The 22,609-nt window shown below is 39.8% G+C and overlaps 1 protein-coding gene across 3 annotated transcripts in view; it reads right to left on the bottom strand.

The window, feature by feature from the left end:
* MAST4 (microtubule associated serine/threonine kinase family member 4) overlaps positions 1–22,609 on the bottom strand; it is a 310,167-nt gene that overhangs the window by 16,167 nt on the left and 271,391 nt on the right. For all 3 annotated transcript variants that reach the window (XM_075021547.1, XM_075021549.1, XM_075021548.1), the window contains 9 exons: positions 14,248–14,456; positions 13,345–13,483; positions 12,132–12,264; positions 11,273–11,438; positions 8,194–8,295; positions 4,002–4,124; positions 3,664–3,776; positions 1,597–1,724; positions 1,262–1,494 (listed from right to left, as the gene is read on the bottom strand). In XM_075021547.1, the coding sequence (XP_074877648.1) occupies positions 1,262–1,494; positions 1,597–1,724; positions 3,664–3,776; positions 4,002–4,124; positions 8,194–8,295; positions 11,273–11,438; positions 12,132–12,264; positions 13,345–13,483; positions 14,248–14,456 (1,346 nt within the window). The remainder of the gene's footprint in view (positions 1–1,261; positions 1,495–1,596; positions 1,725–3,663; positions 3,777–4,001; positions 4,125–8,193; positions 8,296–11,272; positions 11,439–12,131; positions 12,265–13,344; positions 13,484–14,247; positions 14,457–22,609) is intronic.

Below are 22,609 nucleotides of genomic sequence, written 5' to 3'. Positions count from 1 at the left end.
TTTCAAAGATGTCACAGAAAATTTGTATGACCTTATGAAACAAGCACCAAGGGTAGGTCACTTATTTAAAGACATAGCAATAATTCCTAGTATTCCTTTAAGGTCACTGAATATCCTGTTGTTAATGGACCAGAGAAAAATGAAATTACTGTTAAGTGTAATTGATAAGTGACAGAAGAGGATCAGATGCTTTGAGTTATCATTGTGACAGCTGTGCTAATGCCAACACCATAACACAGGGCTGGGGGAGTGAGCAAGACTTGAGATACAGCAGAGTCAAGGTTTCAGACAGGGGAAAGAGATGGCAATGGTTGTACAGCTGGACGAGCCTGAGGAACTTTATTTTCCCAGAAATGGGGAGGAGGAAGGGGAAGGAACATGTGGACTACAAGGGAAATTAGGGGTATGGGATAAAGGGGTATCTTGAGAAAACTCAGCGGGGTCCAAAAGAGAAATAAGCTGAAGACAGGTAAATGCATAGAGAAGGTAACTGGAACCTATATATTGACAATCATGAGACTGATAAAGGCCTAGAGCTGTGTTAAGTATCAGGTCTTTCAACAGTTATACAAGACTCTGCTCAAAGTACAAAATCAGCAAGATGCTAGGGCCCTGGATCCTACTGAAACGCATGCAAATACTTGAGCTAGGTGAGGGATGCATAAAGGAAATAAATAATTTAAGTAGGGAATGGTTTACAACACTCCCTCCTAGATTCCTAATGACAAAAGTGACTTCCACAAGTCAAAGAAAACCCTGCCAACTGTGAAAGGCACACATCATTGAGATGTCTTAACTAAAAACACACAATGGTGCAGCACAGAGTGGTAGAAAACAGCCAGAGGGATCAGCTGGAATGACTCCAGGATGATCAATCAAAAGATCACCAAATTCAGTCAGGGAAGATATAAAAATAGCACTTTAAGTGCTCAAGTGATCTAAGACTCCTTTTCACCACAAGAAGAATCCTGCAAAGGTTCTACGGTCAAGTCGCCGTTCTATTCACTTGCCTAGTAGCCCTCTAGAGTCAGTGGGGCAACATCAAATGTTGGCATTTCCAAAAACGTTGAAGCTTTCCCATACATATCTTCACAAGATTTTTATTAGCTTGAGCCTAAGCCCAAACCAGACCCCTCTTGGGATGGCTTTTTTTTAAAGCAGTTCTGAAATACAGGACTTCTAAATCCATGAATGCTACTGCTAAAGAAATAAAGTCCACAACTTCTTCTAATGTCATCAGCCAAGAGACCCACTGAATTACCTGATAGCGTGGAGCTGCTGATCGTACTTGCTGGAGTGGTTACTTCAGGTTCATCTTGCACTACTTCCTCGCTCACAAATGCAGGCTTTTCCTGTTCATCCCGAGGTCCCACTAAGCCGGTGGAATTATCCTGTTCTCCGTCGGCTGATATGGCCAACTTCGGAAGCAAACCAGAACTGTGTCGCTGCCTGCTACTCTCAGTGTCAGAGGAGATGGATGTAGATATTTGTTGTCTGCATTAAAAATAAGCAAACTCTCATGCAGTAACTGAGAGGAGGAGGCCTGCTACCTGACAAGCAGGATGTGGACCACTTCCAACACCTCCTTCTACTTACATTTCAGAATATTCGGAACTCCAGCTTAAAGATTCCACAGAAGGCAGTGTTACAGTTTTTGGTTTGTCTCCTGGATCTTCCTTTTCTTCACCTTGCGTTTGAGTGATTCGATCTATGCTACTAAAAACCTATTACAGACAAAACAAAACCCACAAAAAACCCAACTTATCACTAGACATATGATATAAAAAGATACGCAGGAAAACACATCTTGGGTTGTACTCTGCATTGTTCTAAATGCTTACACAGTATTTCAGAGTGCAAACTTCAAACTTCTTGAGCTTTTTTTAAATTTCCAAGAGTTTTGTGTTCTTAAAATGCTTTCCTATTTTGCTTTCTTGGCTTGTCAGTCATGAATAACATCTCTTCTCATTATGAATTGATCAGCTTTCTCCCAATTTCACTGTGTGAACCAAGAGAGTACAAACAAAATCCACAGCCTTGGGGTCTTAGGTCACAGGATTAATGGACATCTTGGATTAAATCACAACCATAAAGCCAATCAGGTTAAAAAAGCCCTAACCCTAAGATACTGACTTAGTATCTACCAGTCAGGTGTGGAAAGCAGAAAAATTAACCTGAATTAACTCTGAAGTTAAGAATAAATTACTTGGCTAAAGGATTTAGAAAAAATAAACTCTGATCATTAGAAGTCTGTTGTTTGCTTAGATGACAAACAGTACACAGAAACTGTCAGCTCTATATTCTACAGCCTGAGAGGCACAAGTAGAGATGCAATGGTGTAACATTAACAAACCAAACTACTCCTGTGGTACAGAGCTTTCAAAAGTACAGAAGCTCACAGAATCACAGAAGGAGGCTGGAAGGGACCTCTGCAGGTCATGTTGTCCAACGCCTCTGCTCCAGCAGGGTCACCTAAAGTTGCTTGGTCAAGATCACATCTAGTTGGCTTTTGACAACCTCCAAGGACTGAGACTCCACAACCCCTCTGGAGAGCCTGTGCCAGTGCTCGATCACCCTCAGAGTAAAAAAGTGTTTCCTTGTTTTCAGACAGAACTTCCTGTGTATCAGTTTGTGCCCATTGCCTCTTGTTCAAGTTACCCCCAAAGAGACTACATCATTTACCAGTATCTGAATTTGAAACGTACCACCAAGTCAAAACAAGGAATTTACATAGAATGAGGGTAACTACATCCATGATTCCTGTCTCTGCTCTTCCATGCTATCATAGATACAATATGTATGTGATACTGCAGAGCCAGCATAAGATCTACCGATTCCTTAAAGCACAACCCAGGACAAACAAGAGAAACAGAGTTTCCAAATGCCTTTAAACAGTTCCTAAAGTAGGTTAAAGAAACTTAAACAGAAAGCTTTTGAAAATCACTGCTGGATGCTATGTTAAGACTAAAAACATGCTCATTAGGCATTCCACTTCCATCAGTTCCTGCCAATTTACCCTCCACAGTATTTCCTGAGCGTGTCTACTCTGCTCCTACTAGTGTCCTTTGTCCAGCATTAATTAGCTCTCAACTACTCAAGTATACTACCCTTTGGACAATCAGCTTTACCTTCAATTCACAGCATTCAAATCACGCTCTCAAATCCACATCTCTCCTTGATCAAATCACATGCTAACCATGACTTTGCTTTTTCCCTTCAGTCTAATGTCATTTAATTAATAGCTACTATAGGCTAGAAGTGTAATCTTTGTTATGCCATCACCTGCAAGATACCTAGGACACAACTGGAGCAACACACAAACTATGTACAAGGAAACCAGTGTAAGAAACGTGCATTAGCATTTAACAAAACAGTTTCCATATACTTTCTGTTACGCGATCATGAATTGTCTACAGAAAATACCAACCTATTTATACAATTTTCTATTACCTTCTTAAGGATTCAAGAAATTACTTCCCTACATAATCTTCCCATGTTTTGATTTAATGGAATACACTTAATTCTTGCTCAATTTCAGTTAACATTCGTTGAAGAAACAATCCCTTATACACCTCTTCCATATCTAATATTTCCAAACTCCCTAAAAATAGCAAAATGTTTATGTACACAATACATACTAAAATTACAGCATTTTTTACTTACTTTCGAAAATCTGTGTGAACATGAGGAAAACTGTCTTATCTCCAAATTAAAGTCTTCATCATTGGTATCATCTTCTTCCTCAGTTTCCATATGGTGGTATTTCTCAGAACGAGCTACAGTCGAGGGAAATAAACTATTTGAATTTATCAGGAAGAATGGGTACCAAGCATTAAAATTAACTAAAAGTGTAATTTTAATCTTAAGATGATTTCTGCTGAAATGTCAAACTACCAGTGGTTCTGATAAAGGAGATGTTCAAAGCAGTAAGCAAAAGTCAAAGGCAGTAATTATTTAAACAAGGCATTCATCACATTTTTTTAATACCATCAAACACCTACTGTCAAAATAACTTGTGTCATCTTCAGACTCCAACTGTGGAATAAATTCTGCTTTCTGCCTCAGCAGGCTGTTCCAGTCAAGGCTCCTGAAGAACTGATGTTGCTTTACTTCATATGCACCACCTGGGGGAGCCAGAGAAAAACACTGAGCAAATCATACCAAATCCTCTGACATTAACTCAACTAAATCCCGGCCAAAAAAATGCTAATTATCATGGAAAGGCATAGTCATCCCTGTAGGCAGGAACATCTACTACCCATTTCCACTAGAATCTCCATAATCTGTCAGAGCAATTCCCTGTCCCTGTTTTGCTGTTGACATTTCTTTAACAGTGGTGGCATTGCATTGTCATCTTCCCCCGCTCTCAACATTCCTATTTTTCTAGATATACTAAGTATTATCTGTCAGCTACACATTAGTCAGAATGCATCAGATGTAGTAGTAATAGTCAAAAACGTGCACTAGATGAGTAAGTACAAGTTAGAAAGTAAGGAAGAATGATTCTTAGTAGTTGCTCAGTGTAAATACCATTACTGTCAGGAGCTCCTTTGGTGTTTTATGGCAGTAATACACAATTCTGTATGAAGTACCTCACCATTTATCGTCTTATCAATTACTGCCTACTTTTTATGTGTGTAGAACAATTACACTAGTTTCAAGTTAAGAAACAACTATAAGAACCCAATGAAATACTGGAATTTTTGTCCTAGGGAGGTGGGCGAGGATGTTAGTAAACATAAATCTAATTCTAAAAACTGAGCAGGTAACCTGCAGCAGCAAGAATTACTGCCAACTTGATTGTATTGGGTTTACACTGTACGGTTTTGGTAGCGGCAGGGGTTGCAGGGGTGGCTTCTGTGAGAAGATGCCAGAAGCTTCCCCCCTGTCTGATAAATCCAACGCCAGCCAGCTCCAAGATAGACCCATTGCTGGCCAAGGCTAAGGCCATCAGTGACGTTGGTAGCGCCTCTGTGATAACATTTTTACAAAAGGGTAAAAAAAATGCTGCACAACAGCAGCTGGAGAGAGGAGTGAGAATATGTGAGAGAAAACAGCCCTGCAGACACCAAGGTCAGTGAAGGAGGTGGAGGAGGTGCTCCAGGTGCCAGAGAAGAGATTCCTCTGCAGCCCGTGGGGAAGATCATGGTGAGGCAGGCTGTCCCCCTGCAGCCCAGGGAGGTCCATGGTGGGGCAGATCTCCACCTACAGCCCATGGAGGACCCCACACCGGAGCAGATGGATGCCCGAAGAGGTTGTGACCCCGTGGGAAGCCTGCGCTGGAGCAGGCTCCTGGCAGGACCCGTGGCCCCATGGAGAGAGGAGCCCACACTAGAGCAGGTTTTCTGGCAGGACTTGTGACCCTGCAGGGGACCCACACTGGAGCAGTCTGTGCCTGAAGGACTGCAGCCCATGGAAGGGACCCCATGCTGGAGCAGGGGAAGAGTGAGGAGTCCTCCCCCTGAGGAGAAGGAGCAGCAGAGACAAGGTGTGATGAACTGACCGCAACCCCTATTCCCCATCCCCCTGTGCTGCTGGTGGGGAGAAGGTAGAGAAAATCAGGAGTAAAATTAAGCCCGAGAAGAAGGGAAGGGTGGGGGGAAGGTGTTTTTAGATTTGTTCTTATTTCTCATTATCCTACTCCATTGTTAATTGGCAAAAAATTAAATTCATTTCCCTGAGTTGAGTCTGTTTTGCCCGTGACGGTAATTGCTGAGTGATCTGTCCTCATCTCGACTCACAAGCCTTTCATCGTATTTTCTCTCCCCTGTCCAGCTAAGGAGCGGGAGTGATAGAGCAGCTTGGTGGGCACCTGGTGGTCAGCCAGGGTCAATCTACCACATGGATAGAATACATAAACTTCCCTATGTCAAGGCCAAGTCAGGAGAGAGCCATAGAAGTGTGAAGTATCCAGGATTGGTCTCTGAGTGTCAAGATTTCTATGTTGGGTTCTTTGCTTTTCTGACTGCACCAGGGAAAAAATCATAAAAGCCAAATCTTCCCAAAAATCACATCTCATTGTAAGTCACTAGCCAAGGAGTGAACATTTCTCTGAGCACAGTAATGGGATATTACATCAGAACTGTGTAATTCTTGATTGGTATCAGACACTTCAAACTCAAAGAGGTCTTTTTTCTATCATTTTCCTTCTTCGAAAAAGTATAGTATCTATCTCTCTTCTTTCAACTTGACTATGCCACTCAGGTCTCCTGAGCAAATACACAATTACAATTTTCATGGAGTGTTACACAATTAGCTAATATGTATTAAACAGATAGGGCTGTCATTTGAAATGCATGGTGGAGCCTGGGATAAACTGTTATTTTCCAGTGCCCCTGTGGGACCTGTCACATTGCAGCCTCAGTTCCTGTGAGTTGCTTCTGACACTTAAAAAAACCCCAACTTTGTTGCAGTTTCTAAACACCCCTCTGTGCTTCAAATAAATGGCTGCCCAACTTCATTCTTCAGACTGCCAGCTCTTGAGACACCATGGACAGTCAAATCAGCCTGTAAATGAGCTGCACAGATGCTCCGTGTGGTGGCACTGACCATTACAATAGTTAAGCCAGCCTCATTCTAGTCAATTCACTTTCTCAACCAGCTGTAGCAAGAGGCAGAATTTGCAATCTACTTCTGATCCAGCCTCTCACAAGGTGATGGTCTTGAATTAACACTGTGTTTACCAGGAAAAAGTATCCTGGCAATGAAACAACAATGCCTGAAAGGAGCATACTTAAAACAAGGGAATGGAACTAATTGTGGCTCTTCCATTTTGCCTTTGGCAGTGGTGCCCTTTGCAGATGAAGCAGGCAGCAAGTGGAGAAGCTGACTGGGGCATGACACCTCCCTCACTCTTAACTTGTTCAACACAGGGCAAGGGAGAACAAACAACAAACTTTGCTGGATGCCACATACTCCAGACCATCAGCTAGAAATAAGTCTAAGGGCTGTCCACACAGATCTCAGATGCTCAGGGAGCAAAGGAACATGCAGTTCACTCATCTTGGTCACGTCATCATGTCCCAAAGGAAGACCTGTCTTTTGGGACCACATCAATAGTACTTCGGGTCTGGGTTATACTCATGTTCTCCCTGACTGGTTGTGGCAAGGCCAGTTGTAACTGATTCCTAAAGCTCCTTTGTACATTAACTCTAAAAATATGCAGCACAATCTGATCACTGGACTCAGTTTTGCCAGCAATTTTCCAAGTACTCTAATGCTGACTCAACCTGCCACTTGGTTTCCTTAGCATCCCCAATGTATTTATATTCATGGCATACAGTGTTCACTATAAATAAAACTATACCTTTATGTTTGATCTCTTTTATGTAGGATGCTTGTTTTGCTGTGTTTACATAGTGCTTTGTCCAGCAGGATGGCAGACAGTGACTACGGTTCCCATACATTAACACTTTAAAAATCATGTGCAATATTTTTCATTACTGTCTCTCACTCAATTCCCAAATAAATCTGGCTCCATCAACTAACACATAAACACTATTACATAAATGCACAGTGCTTTCATTAGCCTACACAGGCTCACCGCTCCTAATACCACATGCCAGGTTCTTCTCATGAAATGGAATCACCACAGTGGCATAAGCTGGCAGCTTGTGTCCTTACAGATATCCATTTACTTCCTTAACATTCATACTTTTGGTTTTATTCTTTTTCATGCAAGGTAGTAGTGCTTGCTGAATGAGAATGACAAGACCTTTCACAACACAAGCTCAGACAGTCATTTCTGAATATTTAGTTTGAGTACTCATCACCCACCCTAATGCCTGGAGGAACTAATTTGCCAGGCTAAGACACTTCTGAAAACAGAAGCATCAGTTGTGTATTGATTCCCCTTCTCTATTTCTGTGTTTAGTTATTTAACACTGTATTCATGAAGGAACCCTATCCAGTGGCTAACTGGGTCTTTGGGAAATTTCTTTTTTATTCATCAAATTAAGAGAAGAGTAAATGTGAACGCCCACATGTAAACTCTGAAAAAAAGAGTAATTATTTTGTTAAGCTCATATTACTGGTCTGAATCTATAAAATACCCTCTGCTATAATAGCATGTTGTCATGCTACTTGCCCTGACAGATGTTACCCAGGCAAAACAAATACGTGAACAAAAGCTCCCAATGCAGAATCTAGAAGCTATTTCTAGCACACTACCGATTTAAAATAGTGCCTTCTAACCTGTTCCCAGTCTTTCCAAAGGATTCTGCCTGAGCAGCAGGGTAATCAGATCCTGAGCATCTGGCGGTGGTGCTTCATCCTTTTCAGGCCAGTTGATTTCATCTAGCAAAACAGAAAGTTGTTTGTTATTACTGAAGTCTGATCCCAACATTCAGCAGAAACTGCGTGAAAGCTCTTGTAGTAAGCTAACAGTAAAGTCAGAGTAAAGGCAACTTTTTCAAGTTGCTCTCTGCTGCATACCAATTACTTCCTATTTTTATACTCTCTATATACAGACTTCGTAAGCATATTGTTATATTCCCATTTTCCTTGTAAGTAACCCAAAAGTGTTTAACAACAGTATACAGGAATGCTTGGCTCATGGAAAACTATTGCAAAATATTAGCACAATTTGGATTCTGTCCCTTCTCCCTGCTCCCCCAGAATCATGGTTTAAATTTTAGTTATATTCATGGAAACTGCTGTTAAGATGGACACAGCTGACCTGACCTAGCAGTCACTGGTCACATCTGTAATCTTTCTCTAATATTAGTAGGCTAACTGAAGTCATTAATCCCATGACTAAGGGCCGAGGTATCGGACTCTGCTCTGGAGAGATACATGCCAATGGAGCTTTCTTCCAAGTGTCTCATACTTCAGAGGAAAACCACCTTGCTCTACTGACTCTTATACTACTAAGCCTTTTTGCACTTCATAGCAAGTTGGACCTAAATGATGTAATCAAGACAGTAAACCCTGCAGTATTCAGGTAAGGCTGAATAAAATTTCCACCAAACTTTCATTTAAATTAAACAATGGAAAATTGTGCCAGTTTCAGTATGCACATTAACTTTATAACAGCTTACATAGCAAGTTTTGTCTGATCTTTAGCTGAACTTGCCTCCACAAATGTAATATTTAGAAAAAACTTCTGCAGAAGTTTCTTGGGAGGTACAAGGATTTTGGTGTCAGAGAAACAGAATGCTAAGAGCTCAGGAAACACTGAAGGCTGTTAAGGATTTTGTCATCACTATATGATCCAGACTCTTCCTTCGAACTGATCATCACTAGAGAAATAACCATTAGAAGCTACAAACAAGTTTAATCTTTGTATTTCAGAGTTTAAGGAAAGCTACTGAAATAAACAGGCACGAAATGTAACCTGTTTCTGGAGCATTATTTTTAACCCCAATCATTTTAGACATCTAACTTAGTACACTGAGGCCTCCCACTATTGTACTCACACAACTTGGGGGCAGGAAAGGCAACCTACAATGAAGGAGGGAGGTAAAATGAGGGAGCAAGATTTTAAAGTAGATTTCCAAGTAGACGCAGATTTCACCCACAGAAACTGGAGTAAAAGTCTAGGCTATAGTTTGGGTTCTTCAACATGGTTTTTACAGTTGAATACAAGGGCAGCATATATTTCAGCACAGGAAACTTACCCAACAAAAGAGTTCTCCTGCAGATACTGATAGTAATAATGCTTTCACTAAGTTAGGATATTTAAATTAAAAAAGAAAGTGAAAAGTCAACATCAAACCAAGAAACTAAGCTGACAAACAGCCTTGGAGAGTGAGTGGGAATAGACCAGGTTTACAAACATACACTTCTACTGATAATTTCTGGAAGATAAATGGACACATTCAAACAGATAAAGTTATTTACATAAGTATCAGCTAGATTGTAACCCATGACAATTTTTTTACAAAACATAAAATTAATGCCACATGCAAAATAAAGTCTAAAGTGCAAATTTTGTCATTAACTTTAGACTATTCCCTCCCCTTCTTCCAGAGAGCATAAAGATAAAAACACATGTGCATGTGTCTGGAAATGCAATAAAAATATGAGTTATTTCCATGTTTGCCTGCCTACAGCTTCCACTGCAGTTTAAATCTAATTTGGAAAATAAAGCATGAATATGCATTGCAGCCATGAGGCATCCAGAACAAAGCCAGCATTTGCTGCTTGTGTTAATTAAACAGTTGATTCTCCTTGCCACTCAGGCCTCAGCATATCACATCAGAAAACAACATGGTTATAAATGCATGAACAGCTAGGATGTTGTATAAAGAGGTCACATACTAGAGGCAACTCACAAAACCATTTCATTAAAGTTTATAAACAAGTCTGGCTTTCAGCTTCAGAGATGGAGGAAAGCAAGATGATGACAGAGTGTCTCCTTAAGTACAAGAGGGGATTTGTTGCATTCTCAGATAATAAAGAACCAGAGGTGCAGTTAATTTTGTTTCTGTTGGTTTTTTTGTATGCTTGGGTTTGGTTTTTTTTTTTGTCTTAGGTACTAGAACTTTTAAGCAGACCGTAAAACAGACTGGGAAATACTCAGTAACAGAGGTGCCATTCTGTTAAACTTTTGGCATAAATAGAGACCCTCTACATGTATGCATCTGGGTAATTTATGGAAACAGCAGGTAGGATAGTAAACAATTCTGTTTAATTATCATTCAGTTTTGCCACAAGCCACATAACAATACTTAGGGTCAGCCTGCAGGTTAAGATCTAAAAGGTTATTGAATTTTAAATGGAAGAACAACAGCTGCTACAGAAATAACATTACACTACAACAATCACCAATGAAATCATTAACAATCTGTGAATTGAATTTGTTTCCTTCTCTTTCTCATTATTTATTATTCGGGAGACATTTGTTTTAGGGTTTTATTACAACTTTGTTAATTTCTTTATTGTGCCATGAGGCATTTTCCCATTTATGCAAATTTATTTTAACCGTTTCTTCTCTGGTATAATTTCTTTATTAAAGACTGAAATTGCTGTGCCATAGTAGCACTAGTTTTCTACCAATACTGCTTTTTTCAAACAGTGCAGCTTAACCACTGTGCTCTACCTTACTGCATTTCTGTACTTAGCAACAGTATACAGTTTTTCATCCAAATTTATTCTTACTGCTTTGACAGCAAATTGTCTATTACAATATTAGAATAATGGTGGGGTTTTGAGCAAAACTGGTTTGAAAACCTAGTCTATCAGTAAACTTGTAAATATCTTTACTATTAAGTGAAACTGAAATGTCTCACAGCAAGCTAAGAAATCTGGGGGGTTTTGTGATGATCCTCACCACTGATTACTTGTCCAAACAGCTCTTCTGGTGTATCTCCAAAGAATGGCACACACCCAACAAGAAATTCATAAAGGATAATTCCCATAGCCCACCAGTCCACTGGTTTTCCATAACCCTGTCTCAGTATCACTTCAGGAGCTATGTATTCCGGTGTACCACAGACCTAAAAGAAAGAAAAGAAGCATGGTGGTAAAACAAGTCTAATTGGGCTATGTCACCTAATTTATAATTCTTGAGGTGTAAAATAATATGGAAACATGGAAAAATGCTTGCGTAATAGCTAATGTTTTTAGAATGACCTAGCTACATTTACAGGCAACATAATCAACGTTTGCATATCTGTCACGCAAAGGACGGTTTGTGTTTCATACATGGGTGTCCATTACAGCAAATACCTTCCTTAACTTAAACATATCCTTATTTTTACATGAAAGTTGTGATGGTTTTATCTTAAGTAACTTTTACAGTGAACAGATTGTGAGCAATGGTAATGAGGCATGCTTAAAGGGAAATGGGCCATAGCAAGGATTTTAGCACCCTTGGCTGTACAATGCATCATGAGCTCCACAAGTACTCTGCTGAGATTTCTGAATTCCTTATAAAAACAGTTTTCCATTTGTCTCTCTCACAGATTCACTTGCACACAATTAGGCTGTTCATCTTACTAATAGATCGTAATGTAGAAAGAAAGAAGCCTAGAATAATTTGCAGGGCATCAGTAAAAGTAACTGACACACGCAATTTGAACATCAATGCAGAAGTAACAACAGTTTATATAGTGTTACAGTACATTCTGCTGGCAAAACATCTCTTCATTTGAACACTCAATGTAGAAATGAAAAAGGCTGTGTCTTACTTGTTTGTCAAGGAATTCTCTGGCATCCTTCTCAATGTGACCCTCATACAGATTGGTCGTCAAACTCATTAGCCCCACCTTTGACAGGCCAAAGTCTGTAAGCTTTATATGGCCCATGGATGTTACCAATAAACTGAAAATTAGAATGATCTGAAGTTACTGTGATATAATTTAACATTATGTGCTTATCATTATTATACTTGGAGGAAAATGTTTCATTAGCACTGCAAAAAAATATAAAGACAGCTTAAAAAGTAATTTAAGCAGGTACAAAATAAACAGGTTAAAAATCTGACAGTCTTACATGTTACTATTATTATCAGATGTAAACAAACTTTTTATATGCAATAATACAACATCTAATAGAACCATAGAAGTGTTGAGAGCTGAACGCTAGATGCTTTGAAGAAAAAGAAACAGTCATCATCTGAAAGACCAAGAATAGAATAAATGTTGCTTTTGAAGTGAGGTGAGCTTTTTCTGTCTGTAACTAGCTGCATCATTAATTTGAAAAAAACCTCTGGTATTAAGTTAGTAACTAATACTACAATGGTCTGAGGTATTGTGCTATGAAGGTATTGTCATTCAACAGACATGACTGCAATTCTGTTTGGTTTCGTTGGTTGGGGGGGGATGTTTGTTTGTTTTTTGATTTAAAATGTGAAACAGGAAGAAGATTAATGGAGCTGCAACTGTCATACTTTTTACTGCAGCTACTTGCTGTAATGTTATTTACATGTACAGGAGCCATATTGTATTTCTAAATATTGAGAAAAAAAACCCCAAAACATGTAACAGGAAAGATTTCCAAATCTGGTCAATCTTGTCTTCATATATGCAAATATCTGCTAGCTGATGATACTTTGTATTAAACAGTGTTTCAAGCATACTTTGAAAGACCTTTTCCGTAATGACCAAAATGCATTTCCCTTCATTTCAGCCAGAAGAGTAAGTATTTTTTTTTTTTTTTTTTTTTTTAGCTACTCTAATAGCCTCTTCCATCCTAAAGATAGAAAATTTTAAAGAGCAATTTTGGAAAAAACACGTTTTCTGTAACTGCAGGTAAAGAAAATTCAAATCTTGTGCAGAAGTTGTGAATCTATATAACATTCATTAAAAAAAAATTTTCAAAAACATTCAAAGCAAGTTTACACCTTTCATGTTTTATCTAACCATTTCAAAGTCCTTTTTTGGTTATATTCTATATACATACTTGTCTGGTTTCAAATCCCTGTGTACAATTCCATAATTATGAAGGTATTCCAAGGCCAGAACAGTCTCTGCAAAGTACATCCTTGCCATGTCTACAGGTAAGGGACCCATATTCTTCATCAAAGTAGCACAGTCTCCACCTGTGAAAACAGGACAAATGTTCCAGATGACATTATAAATTCTGAGGTGTCTCAGTATAATCCATATATGCTGCAGAAAGAGACACAAACTGTACTCATAAATGTTTATTTTCCAGTCAGATGATTCAACTGAACAGGTAACCACACCAACAACTGTAGTGGAAACACAGTATGAAGCTGGGAGCAAGTAATACAAGGGTTCAGTTGGGAACCAATAAAGTCTGTGCTGCTACTTCCCCCTGCCCAAAAAGGGGAGGGTGGGAGGGTGGCATGCGCAGATATCAAAATGAAAAAGCCCACACAACCGCAGCCTGGGTATCTCATCTTGCACTGCCTCTGTCCACTGTTCTCCTTCAGCATCAGCACCTTTTCAAATTGCTTCTTCTTCCTTCTTTCTTTGTAAAAATAACTATTACAAATAATACAAATACCCCAACATGTGCTAAAGAAAATCTGAACTCCAGAAAAGCAAACAGCATCTCCACATGAACTTTGAATGCCAGGACACTTATAACTACATTCTACGAGGAACTTATTCAAAGAGCAGTTATTTCCCATTATAGCTGGAGCACAAGTGTTTTACAAACTCTCACTGGGAGATAATGACTGGGAAAATCACTGTTGGATTTAGATCCTAAATCTGTATTTGCCAGAGTACAGAGGACACACCGGAGGCCTTTCTAATGCAAGTACTACATGGGTTATTTTTCTTTCTTAATGTAAGAAAACACATCTTCCTCTGTAAAACAGAATAAACATTTTACCTTCTACATATTCCATGACCATGCATAAATGACGTCTTGTTTCAAATGAGCAATACATGCTGACAACAAATGGATTTTCTGCAAATGTCAGGATATCACGCTCGACAAAGGCCTGTTGGATCTGGTTTCGGAGGATGAGATTCTGCTTATTAATTTTCTTCATGGCAAATCTTTGTCTGGTTTCTTTGTGTCTCACAAAATAAACCGCACTGAGAAGTTCAAGTGGGAGAGAAAAAAGTCTGAGTAACTATTAAAAAGGTATTTTAAAATACTCTTTTTACAAATTAATATATATTTTAAAAACTGCATATGTATTATATAAATACTTGGGTTTAAAGTAGTTAGCCTGCCTTTCACATTAGACGATGGCTACAAACCTCATTTTGTTTCATAACAGGATGAGTCTCAGTCAACACAAATTAGTACACAAACTTAAAACAACTCCCCCGCCCCCCAAAGCAAACAACAGATACAGCAAATGCTGACCTGCCTCCCTGCCCCCCAGACATAGCAAATACTCTCAGCTCAGGCAGATTTGGGGCGTTTCCATCAACAAAGGATTATACACAAAATCCAGCTATGGCACAGTGTTATAAATCATTCCGACAAATGCTTATTCTGAAAGTGTGCTGTCAGATAATTATGACTCAGACTTTATCCAACGGATTTAAAAACATGTCACAGGTTTCTCATGAAGGTTGTTCTGAAGTTGCTCGATGGGTTGGCTCCCTCATTGCCAGGTGCAAAATTTTCTGTTCTAGTTCAGTCCCTGACATCAGGATTGATTCATATCAGGGGTATGATCACCAGTAGGTAATCCAAAACAAAGATCACTGCATTATCTGCATGGTAACGTGGGATTAAGATATACTTTGACATGCAGAATTTCCACTGGGATACCGGGTATAAAATATCCTGTAAGCTTCGTTAGATAAGGTCAAAGCAGTGAGGGAAGCAAAGTGAAAGAAAACCTCATGTGGACAAGCCTTCTTTCTTTCAAGGCTCAGGAGAAGGAATCACCCTGCTGTGAAACACTGACACTGGACATTACTGCTGCATTTTTCAATATCCCTCAAGGCAAATCCTGAAAACATTTGCCTTCCTTGAAATCTACTTCGTAGCATTTAATGCTTATAGCATCTCCATATACTGTGGTATATAATTACCACCAGTAGTGAGTGTTGGAAAGGGCTAAAAGAAGAAAATAGGGGGAGGGGAAAATGGGACACAATTATGTGGTTTTTAAATTCAATTTGTTGTTCCCATGAGGTCCAATTATCAGCATACAATTATTTATTTAAACACAAAAAGCAATTCTTGCCTTACTATTTCTGTGAAAATCTTCCCACAGCTACCAAAGGTACAGGCACTGAAAAAAATCAACACGTTTCGGCTTTCCTTTGTGGAGAAAAACTTTTTCTGGACAAGAAAGTTTCTCTTACTGATTCTAAAAGCTTTCATTAATCCCTTGTTCTTGCCTTAGTGCAGGGCATGTAAAAGATGTTATATTACACCATTATGAAAGCAGGGGAAAACCACCTTGGGCAAAACCCAAGACAAACCCCACCCTTCGTACCTCCTACTAAGTCTCACTCTCTTCTGCCCCTCCCAAGCTGGAATAAAGACAGAGTTAGTCAGCTCCAGTACTCCTCTCTGGTAGCTTCATGCCTTTTGTCCTCCTGCACCTCTTCCTACTGCTCCCCTCACGCTCACTTCTCTCTCCACCCCTTCATTACAACCATTTTCCTTTGCTTTTCTTTCCCTTACATTCTGGTTTTCCTCTCTCTTTTTTTGCTATCTCCTGTTAGTCAGTCTTAGCTTCTTCATTTCCTGTAATTTCATCTTTTCCCTATTTCAGTCCCTTTGTGCACTCTTGGCACCTAGAAAAGCGAGCCCTTCGGGTGCCTGAAGCTGCAATCCTTAAAAAAAAAAATAAAATAAAAAAAATTTAAAAAATTGTATGAATAAACTGAGGATTGCCTGAGGACTTGGCATGCAGATCTTTCTCAGAGCTTTAATTTGGACAGTGTGCCAAGGTGAACGCTTGAAAGATAGATAGTAACCAGAGCATATTATTACAGCACATTAATAAATCCCCTCTACAGATCATGTGGATCTGTAGGGTCATAACTACCATATTTAAAGATGAAGAACCAGAAAGTTCTAAAGACTATATAGTCCAGTAAATATCCGGGACATGGTGGTTATGTTTCCTCAGCTGTCTAAATTGCATTCACCAGTCTTACAGTCACAGGCAGGTAATTGTATAACTTTCCACTAGCATTCAGTTATCTACAACTCCTTAGAAAAAAAGCTGTTTAGTTCAAGTGTACCAGACTCAGGAGACAACTGCAACGCAATTACCTCTCTCACCTTTCCACACATATACACTGTTTATTCTATATAAAGTGCTTTTAAATGATCTTCAACACATAAAAATGTCTAACATCACTCATTCATATCCCCTGATCACAGCAACCCCAGCAAACAGCATTTATGCTTTACAAAGAAAACTATGCCCTAGCCAGCAGCATGTTATTCCTGCAGAAGACCTCCTGTCTTCCTCCAGGATGCTCCCAGTTCACAGCAGTGATGACATTTCCACAGCCTACCAGTACACTAAACTAAGCACACTGCAACAGCTGTGCCCAGGACTGCCTGTGACACTGGTGTTCTCAGCTCCCACAGTTCAACAGGGAGTATTAGAATTTGCTCAAATGTCAATAAAATGATAAATAGAAAATTACATCTTCCCAAAGAGAAACAGTTAAATAAAGATGTATAAATTGCCTGGACATTAAAAAAAAAAGGAAAAAATAAACAGGAAATCTTCCACGGTTTTGCATATAAATGGGGCTTCAATTTAATCTAACTGGAAAGCTTGGGTACACATCTGCTGAGACACAACTGCGAACTTTGAGGCAAAATGATGGGAACAGCCACAGTAAGTTCTAGCACATAACAACTTTGTCTTGGGTAATTTTGAATCCTGATTTGCCACCCTTGAGCTACGCTTCTGTTATTGTATAACAACTTATCACATAGATTGTGATGGCCTTCTAGTTTCCATTCACTCTCCTCAAAGCTGTCATCTTGCTACATTCTCCTAATCCTGGCACTGAACTTGCACCTTGTTTTCTCTCCCCACAGGCCCACCTTCCCTTCTCTATTCTTTATTTTTCAGAATGCTACAGCTGGAGCACTTAGATGGAAGTTTATCTTTATTTTGTATGTGCTTTCAAGAGAGAGCACAGTATCTCACTCCTGGTTTCTTGGCCTTGACTACTAAATGCTGCTCATGATTTTCAGTATGTTATAAAGACAATTGTAAATTTGAGGATCCCTTTAACACAAAAGGAATGTATTAAGAACATCCAGACCATCAATTGCCCTGTTGATCTGTTCAATGACAGTGGTATGCCCTATTCTGCCTGCAAAGACATAATCAGAGTAGCATTGTTGCAGCCTCTTACGGTTTCAAATGAAGAATTTGCTTTCCTACTTCCCACCTTTGTGTTTTCATAACATGGCAACAAGAGATTTCCAAAACATCCTCTGATTTCACTGTATGGATCTCAACAGGTATACAAGTGCTCTGTATTTTATTGATGCTGCATTTCAACATAGCAAGAAAAGTTTACTTTTCAAAAGAAGTAAGAAAATTCATGAACTTTGGCATTGCCCCGAACATTACCTTACTCCACTTCTAACACAAATCTCAGCTTGAAAAAGTATCTCTAAAATACCTTTAGCTAGGCACAAATATAAAACACTCTGCACATGTGTTAAGGTGACCAAAAAATGCTGAAATATTTAACTAGGTTCCTGAATTGCTCCCACCTAAATATTATGCAGTCTATCCCTCCAGTCTTACAACCAATATTCCTGTTTTTTCTCTAAATTACTTAAAGGCTTCAGGCCTAGTTTACAGCTCTTCAGTAACTCCAACTTTTAGAGCCATTTTAAAATCTAGTCTACATTCACTGCTTGAGGCTAATGTAGCTGTGTTACTTGCTTTGACCCGATTCTCTAATTTGTCAAAGGACCTTGAACTCCTTGTGGAAACACAGGTACTGTACTTTCTGCTTAAAATTTACAGCTGCTCACTAGGAGCTATGTTTCATTTTCACAAGCAATTTCCTGAGAAAATAATGCTAAATTCTCTACTACCCTGGAATTATGTCTGGTGTTGCCTCCAGTGAAGAGGAGCTACTTGTGAGGCTGTAATTCATGTTACAGCAAAATGGTTAAGTGTACAGATAGTTATTTAAGATAGAATTTACAAGCAGCACTGTACCACCTCCTAGCTAGGCAATGCCCATGACCAGGTCAGATTTATTTGGGGGCGGGGCGAAATACTGCCTAAAGCACTGCAGCACTCCTAACATGAGCATCCAGTGTGGTGCGAGTCTTCTGAGCCCTGCAACAACATGCACAGCCTCCTCTCAGCAATATTTCAGATTTATCCTAGTCTGCATAGAAGCAAATGAGAAGCTGGTTATCTGAAGAAAACAACACAATAGCTGTGATCCTTCTCTCACAGCTGCTACTAGTCCTAGTTGTTCCAGTATGTCACAAATTTTGACTAATGAAACCTCCTCTGCATACCTAACAGTAGCAGTGCCTTCTATTTTTATGGCAACTAGTAAACAGTGATGCAAAATGATGAAGCTACTGTCCAGATTTCCTATGGGTAAAGTGTTCTGTATTTGCAAAAGAAACACTTGAGAAATTGAGCTCCTCACCAGTTTGTAGCATGCTGCACATTCAGGAAGGACAGAATTCAAGACCTTCAACATGGTAACAACCTTTGTCTGCCACTGAGATGATTGCATTAGCTGCCAATATTAGATCCCCACACATATATTAGCTACAGAAGAAAGATAAGGCACTCGGCCTGTGCTGTACTGGGAAGGGAGGCTCACTCGAGGGCAATGAAGTTCATGAGTTCAAAGTTCATCATTTTGAATAAGTCCACAATGAATGATGAATATAAAATCCCTAGCATAGAAATTGCCAGCCTCTACTTTCTAAACTGTTCTTTAAAGCTATGGGCTTCAAGGAATCAAAGCCTCTTACTCTGCATAGACCAGTGACCCACAGGGCTAAACAGAAAAGAACGAAAGGAATACAGCTTATCAGCCCTGTAGTCCTGTCCTGGTTTAATCCCAGCAACTAAGTACCATGTAGCCACTCGCTCACTTCCCCTCCCCACCAACCCTCAGTGGGATGGGGGAGACACTTGGGGAAAAAAGGTAAAACTTGTGGGTTGAGATAAGAACAGCTTAAGAGGACGAGGAGGAAGGAAGGAGGGAGGGAGGAAGGAGGAAGGGAGGGAGGGAGGGGGGGAGGGAGGGGGGGAGGGAGGGGGGGAGGGAGGGGGGGAGGGAGGGGGGGAGGGAGGGGGGAGGGAGGGGGGAGGGAGGGGGGAGGGAGGGGGGAGGGAGGGGGGAGGGAGGGAGGGAAGGAGGGAAGGATTGGAATATACAAAACAAGGGATGCACAATGCAATTGCTCGCCACTCGCTGACCGATGCCCAGTTAGTTCACCAGCAGCAACCCCCCCAGGCCAACTCCCCCCAGTTTATATACTGCACATGATGTCACACGACATGGAATACCCCTTTGGGCAGTTTGTGTCAGCTACCCTGGCTGTGTCCCCTCCCAACTTCTTGTGCCCCTCCAGCCTTCTCGCTGGCTGGGCACGAGCAGCTGAAAAATCCTTGACTTTAGACTAAATATTACTTAGAAACAACTGAAAACATCAGTGTGTTATCAACATTTTTCTCACACTAAATCCAAAACATAACACTATACCAGCTACTAGAAAGAAAATAAACTCTATCCCAGGTGAAGCCAGGACAAGTCCATTCAGAGCTGTTGCTACCGAAGTGAACCTACAAAGCCACACTTCCCCCTATCCCCTTCCACTTCTGAACGGGTGGCTACGAGGCTGATGATTAACCTGACTGACTGCAGCTCGGTGACTTTCTTAGTCCCATTTCCAATGCAACTACACATGAGCAAGTACTGTCAAACAAGTGGAGAAGGGACAGGAGTGAGTACTCACAGGTTAGGGGCAGCAGCTGCTCAAGCCAACCCTGCCTCAGAATTTTTAAATTTATCAAGCAACACTGTTAGCCAGTATGTCATGTACATATTGACATTACCATCTTTGTAGAAGTAAAAGTATTCCAGTCTGGCACAAAAGTGGTACCATGTATTTGCTTTAACCAGATACAGTTATATATTAGTGAAGAGCAGCTGAATGAACATCACTTGCTTCCCTGAAATCAAATGTAATCTTTATTTTGCTGAGCTGGTTCAGGAAACCAGGCTGATGCCAACTTGAAGAGATGGACTATTACCACCAGCTACCTCTTGCAAGCTGGAATATGGAAAAAATGTTGCTGTGATTGCAGTGTAAGTTTAAAATTTGGGAAGTATGAAAAGAAAAGTTTTGGCTGGCTGAAAAAGTCAGATAGACAGCTTGTGAAACCATTAATGACTTGGCCAGCATCCTACATGTTTACTGATTCACAGCTTGTTTAACTTCTTGTATATTCCTACCCATTCCCGAAAGCCTGATACACCTCATCTGCTATACAGTCATTTAATTGCACTACAAATGAGTTTACCAAATCAATTAAAAGCAGAGAATTGCTAAGATATTTACTCAAACCTTCACAAAACCAATAGTTTATGTTTAAACTCATCAAGTTTAACATATCTGACAAATCTCTGCTACAACATGCCAAGACCAACAATTACCCTGTCAAACACTCAAAACTTTCCATTTCACTAATGAAGGCAAAACCACCACAGCAAAATCAAAGACAGCAGAATGTATTTTTTTTTAAAATTGGTTCAGAATTAAACCCTGCATTATAGCTCAAAATAAATAAAGTATTACAATAGCATACAGAATCTTTAATAAGTCAAAGCACAAAATATGCCCACTGACATATTTTTGAGAATAAATCAATGAAGCATAGGCAGAATTCACACATAGTTAGGTTATTTCAAAAAATTAATGGCCTGGAAAAACATGGAAGGGGGGAAAAAAAAATCCTTGTAGCATAACAATAACAACCTTTATTTCAGCTGTTTATACTTGTAAATAAACTGCAATAAATGCCTATGGGGCAGTTTATTGCCTTGTGTTCACAGATGGAGCAGGTATTATTGCTTTATTACACTCTATTTTATAAATGGGTTAAAGAGCATTTAGGCTATCGTGATGTGTTCCCCTTTAAACTTGACCGTAACTTTTGAGTAAATTAACCACTGAACATATTGGTGCCAACAGAAAAAACACTTAATGAAGATCAAAACATGGTCTGTCAATATTACAGTCCCACCTATCTGACATACCACAGCAGAGATCTTCAAGCACACAGATAGTTTTGAAAAAGCAGTATCCTAGAGAATTTAGGAGCGCAAGCCTCCTCAACTTACAGTACTTGGGTGGGAAGTGACTAGATGCTAAAATCACTTTTAAAAGTGAGAACTTTTAAAAGTTTGTCTCACCGTTTACTGTGTTACTTTCCCTCTACATTAATTAGTAAGGGGCTGTACCTTTGTATTCTTTCTTGTTCTTGATTTTTTTCCCAATAAGTAACCATTTAAAAACAAAAATCCAAACCAACAAAATCTACTTTTTTATTGTTTGCTTAAGGATGGAAGTAATAGCACTCTACTAAACTGATGAGATTTTCAGTTTCCACTTCTAATACTACCACAGTATAACCTGCCAGCCTACCCCTGTTTTAAAATTTGCTAAAGACAATAACGATTCATGCACAATCCAGATATGCTCCAAGCTGTTCAACCTCTATCAGCTCCCCTTTTCCTCACAAATTTATCAGGGTCTCATCCAATTTTTACAACATTGATATTGCCAATTTAGCATATTACTGGCATGAAAAAGGTTTCATAAGTATTGATTTTCCCTACCACAAACATGAGGAAAAAAAAAATCCTACATGCCTACATTGTATGTGTCATAGAAAGCCAGGGCTTTTCATCCTTTCTTTTCCAGCTTTTCAGATCCTTACTTGTCTCTGATTTCAAATGGACAGTTGTCTCCAGTCTGTATTTCTTAATGGCTCATCAAGGCTCCTTCTGACTCTAACACCTATGAGGCAAGATCCACAGGTCTACCAAACCTCTGACTTCAGGTGGCCGGCCTCATGATGCTGGTTACAGCATGCTCTTCTGCAGCTGCTCCCTCCTCTCCCCATCCCTCAGCATCCTAAAACTGCTGGGAAGGTGGGCAGGTCTAGTGACTCAGACACCCTTTTCTCTAATGGGGACCCACCCCACACGGTTCTTCTTATCCTCCTCCAGCAAGACAAAGAGGA

The sequence above is a fragment of the Buteo buteo genome, chromosome Z, assembly GCF_964188355.1.
Source record: "Buteo buteo chromosome Z, bButBut1.hap1.1, whole genome shotgun sequence".
In the NCBI taxonomy this organism is placed as follows: domain Eukaryota; kingdom Metazoa; phylum Chordata; class Aves; order Accipitriformes; family Accipitridae; genus Buteo; species Buteo buteo.
This window is presented reverse-complemented; position numbering and strand designations above follow the sequence as displayed.